The following is a 4,514-nucleotide window of genomic DNA, read 5'->3' as shown; positions in this document are numbered from 1 at the left end:
GGAGCGGTTGAGTCCTTGCTGACGTCCTCTTGCTTCCGTAAGGGGGCCGAGAGCCGCCGTCGTCACAGAGTATGGGGGGCGCCATCATTGCCTATCTGGCGGAGCGAGCCAGATGGGACGCCAGTCTTGTTTCCTGCGGCCCGAGTCAGCTCGGGGTAGGGCGATGATGGCGCCTCCTGTCGACGTGGCTGGTCTGCGCCCTAGGTTGGGCGATGTGGAAGCTCCTCCGAAGCCGAGGTCGAGTCTGGCTTCCGTGGCCGAGGTCGAGTCCGAGCCCTGGGTCGGGCGGAGCAGAGTTCGCCGTCTTCCGGGACTTAGCCCGAGTCCGAGCCCTGGGTCGGGCGGAGCGGAGTTCGTCGTCTTCTGGGGCTGAGCCCGAGCCCTGGGTCGGGCGGAGCGGAGTTCGCCGTCTTCCGGGACTTAGCCCGAGTCCGAGCCCTAGGTTGGGCGGAGCGGAGTTCGCCGTCTTCCGGGACTTAGCCCGAGTCCGAGCCCTGGGTCAGGCGAAGCGGAGCTTCCTATGGTGCCTTCGGCCGGGCCTGACTGCCTGTCAGTCTCACTCTTTCAAGTGGCACCGCAGTCGGAGTGGCGCAGGCGGTGCTGTCCTTCTGTCAGGCCGGTCAGTGGAGCGGCGAAGTGACGGCGGTCACTTCGGCTCTGCCGGCTGGGGGGCGCCCGTCAGGATAAAGGTGTCAGGCCACCTTTGCATTAAATGCTCCTGCGATTTGGTCGGTTGGTGCGGTGATTTGGTCAGGGTTGCTTCTTAGCGAAGGCAGGGACTCGGGCGAGCCGGAAATATATTCGCCGTTGGAGGGGGGCCTCGGGCGAGACGGAAATCCTCCGGGGTCGGCTGCCCTTGACCGAGGCTAAGCTCGGGCGAGGCGTGATCGAGTCGCTCGAATGGACTGATCCCTGACTTAGTCGCACCCATCAGGCCTTTGCAGCTTTATGCTGATGGGGGTTACCAGCTGAGAATTAGGAGCCTTGAGGGTACCCTTAATTATGGTCCCCGACAAGAAGTATTGCATATATATAGGGGAGAGCAATGTGGCTTCAGGGGGAAGCAAGTGCCTTCCGTTGAAAGCCAACCATGGCTTTCGTTGCAAGACAAGTGCGGCTTGCCACGCACGACTCGTCGAGTTTCCTCTGACCGTAAGCGTGGTTTTATATATTTCATACGATTATATTTGAAATTTTTTGATGGACCATAATTTTTGACGCAATGGTGTTATATATATTTTGCACAATTTAAATGAAACAAATAATTTTTTTAAATTTTATTTTTTTAAAGAAGTGCAACATGTCGGACGTGTGGAAACAAATAAAATTAAAACAAAAATAAAGTTGGTTAAGTTAGTTATATGGAAATGTATATTTAATGAGTAGAGGGATATATAGGGGAAAATTTAGGGGGAACGGTTGCGGGACGAGTTAAAATAGGGGATAAAATCTTGCTGACATGGCTGCATAGTAACATTTAGGGGGGAAATTTAGGGGGAACGGTTGTTGATAGCCTAAGGAGAAAATTAACTCATTTTACCTCAATTTCGATCCTAGCTATCTGAGTTTCCAAACTAGAAATTTTAAAGTATCTAAATCCTTTTTTTCCTGTTTTAGCGAATATTGGATATGTGAGCTGATATGCATAACTGCTTTGCTGATACTACGATCATACGACCGATGCCCTAGCCTCCGACTCCGATACCGCACGTAAGCCTCCGCCAGCCTTTTGGTTTCAATGATCTGCGGCTTGATAATAATGGAATAGAATTATAGAAACTAGACGTAAGCCTGAATGCCTTTTATTAACTTGAGACTACTATATTTAAGAATTTAAGTGTTGAGGAGACTCGATCGGAGACCTGCTGTGTTGTAAGAACAGAACCTAACAACGCTTCATTGTTAACCTTTTCAACATATATACGCTATTTATTCTCCATTTTATTTTTGAAAACTGTCGATAAATGTACCCGTATCCGCTGCATAGCTTCTGACCAACACAACAACCCCTCCTCCTCCTACTACCTCGATCAACAAGACGTTGCTGCTGCCGCCGCCGCCGCCGCCGATCTACAATGCGAGGCGAGCATGTCGCACACGGTCTCCCTCCTGATGTCATCGAAGATGAGGGTCTCTATCCTGGCGCCGACCTCCCTGGCCTCCAGCCTCGGCTCCCGCCACTGCCGCGCGGACCGCGCCAGGTCCAGCTCCACCATCGCGGGGATCCTGGAGATGTCACCCGCGATCTTCTCCCACGACGAGATCTGCTCCTCGACGGACCTGCCGGTCCGGGCCGTCTCCTCCTCGCCCTCGTCCACCTCCATCTCGCGGAACTTGTCGTGCAGGATGTGGCTGTGGCTGTAGTAGCTGAAGCACGGAGAGGTCGGCCCGAGGAAAGGCTCGGACGGAGGTGAGCTCCCGGAGGTGGACGGCTTCTCGTCGCCCCCTGTCGGAAGTAGCAGCAGATGGAACAGATTAGCATTGTCTCTGCACATGCTAGTGTGTGGATTATTCAGCTCCTGCCATTACTTGAGGACGCTGAAGAACTGACAACATGTTATATGCGCGTATAATAAGCACACCAAAAGAAGACAAGGGACATTTGCAGGCAGACGGACATAAGAAAAAAAAAGAATCTTCAAATGATAATAAGCCTGTATGATAAACGTGGTACTAATCTTGTAGTAGCTCATCAGCTGGCAAGTGGAAGCTGTACGAAGTACTAACTACTAATCAGAATGGCAGTATTAGATGTGCGATTGAGAGGGAGCTTACAGTAAGAATGCGCCAGCGACTCGTCGTCGTCATCGTCGGAGTGCAGGTCCAGGACGGAGACCGGGCTGAGCTGCCGCGACGAGTCGACGTCCATGTCGGCCTTCCACCCCACCCGCTCCTCGTCCCCACCATCGCCGGGAAACACCATGGCGCGAGGGTCACACTCGCCGCTGTCCCCCAGTGAGCGGCGCAGGCGGCGGAACTCGCTGGCGCCGCATGCGCCGGCGCCCGAGAGGCAGCCTCCGCCGAGGCCGTCCCAGCGCAGCACCCGGCGCATGGCCCTGCTGCACAGCACCTTGGTCAGCGCCGACCTGAGGGCGCCGGCGCTCCTCTTCTTGAACCCGTGGCTGCAGAGCCTGAGCAGCCGCCGGCACGCCGCGGTGGGGCAGCAGCCCAGCCCACCTCCTCCTCCCGCTTCCTCCGCCGCCGCCCCGCTCGCGCCACGGACGCGTCGGGGCCGCCTCGCCCTGGCGGCCTCGACGAGGAACGGCTCCTGCTGCTCCTGCAGCAGCTCCGAGAGCCTCCTCGCGGCGGCCATCGCCCGGCCTCCCTCCCTTTCTCGTAGCAGCTCGACGGGCGGTCAAGAACGAAAAGGCAGGCGCCACCACGGCGCAATGTCGCTCATCGCGAGGTGGGGACGAGGGTCATGGAAGCGGGCGCGGCGACGTCTTGGCTGCGCGCTGGAGGAGAGGAGGGGCCAGGGTCAGGGGCGGCGCGGGTTCTTTCTTGTGCGCATGTGACGACGAAGGCAAGGCAGTGGGGGAGGAGTAGTAGAGTCAGGGGAGGGGAGGGGAGGGATGGGGATCATAGTATTCTCATATCCTGGGGTGGTTGTTGTTGGGACGTGGGAACTGGGAAGGTAGTGAGTGATGAGCGGCCGGGCGAGTGGAAGGGGAGTGCGTGCCGTGGCGTGGGCCTGGCCACTTGCTCCGTGTCCGTGGCGACAAGCGAGCGAGCGAGCGACACCGTGCGGACGGAAAGTGGGGGAGCCAAGCCAAGGAGGCTCCTACAGTTTGGTACTACTGACTTATCGCTGCCTCAGGTAATCATCCAGCGAGTCAACTGTTTGTGGATCATTAGATGCCACCTGACCTGATGATGCATCAGAAATCCAGAGACGTGGGCAGAGTCCAGTCCAGAGACAGGCAGGCACCCGGCCCGGTAGTAGGTACTCCAACGAAACGCAAAGCTCCAACGAAACGCCCACAGGTTGTGGCATGGCTGGCTGGCTGCCACGGCAGCGCGGGCGGACGCGCCCTCAGTGAATCGCCCGCCAGCCTTTTTGCGCGTCCAAAATGCACGAGCAGAGCAGCTGCTGCCACTGCCTGCCGGTTCTGCTGCTATTCCCAGGAGATTCAAACCCAACCCCACGTCCCCACCAAGCCAACTTTTTCTCCCCCCTAATGCCAGATCAGTCAATAGTAATCTGAGGAGGCCATGCCATATCGCCACGCACGCCGGCCGCTGTCCCTCGCCAGTGACTCGTGCAGCGAGCTGTTTAATAAAAGTGTGTGGTTGCACTTGCACGCCCTAGTAGCTTGCCGGCTTTTCGCTGCCGGGACAGCCTCTCTCTCTCTCCTCTCGCCTGTTGAGCAGTGCCCCGCCCTCTCCGGAGGGACAGCGGCAGCGCAAATAAAGGAGCAGAGATGCTAGTACTACTAGCGCTCGCCGCAGCCTAGCTAGCGCCTTTTTCTTCTTGCACAACCAGTGACATGACATGGGGCAGCAGCCAGCCTCCA

General features: G+C 57.1%; 1 protein-coding gene across 1 annotated transcript; it reads right to left on the bottom strand.

Annotated features, from left to right (window-relative positions):
• Positions 1–1,899: 1,899 nt before the first annotated feature.
• LOC100274643 (uncharacterized) lies at positions 1,900–3,636 on the bottom strand. Its single transcript, NM_001148977.1, is given in 2 exon segments — positions 1,900–2,446; positions 2,776–3,636. Coding segments are annotated over 2 exon segments (954 nt in total). The 5' UTR covers positions 3,314–3,636; the 3' UTR covers positions 1,900–2,030.
• Between the last annotated feature and the right edge of the window lie 878 nt (positions 3,637–4,514).

The sequence above is a fragment of the Zea mays genome, chromosome 1 (genome assembly GCF_902167145.1).
Source record: "Zea mays cultivar B73 chromosome 1, Zm-B73-REFERENCE-NAM-5.0, whole genome shotgun sequence".
NCBI lineage: Eukaryota > Viridiplantae > Streptophyta > Magnoliopsida > Poales > Poaceae > Zea > Zea mays.
Note: the sequence above shows the minus strand (reverse complement) of the source record. Positions and strands in the feature narration are given on the sequence as shown.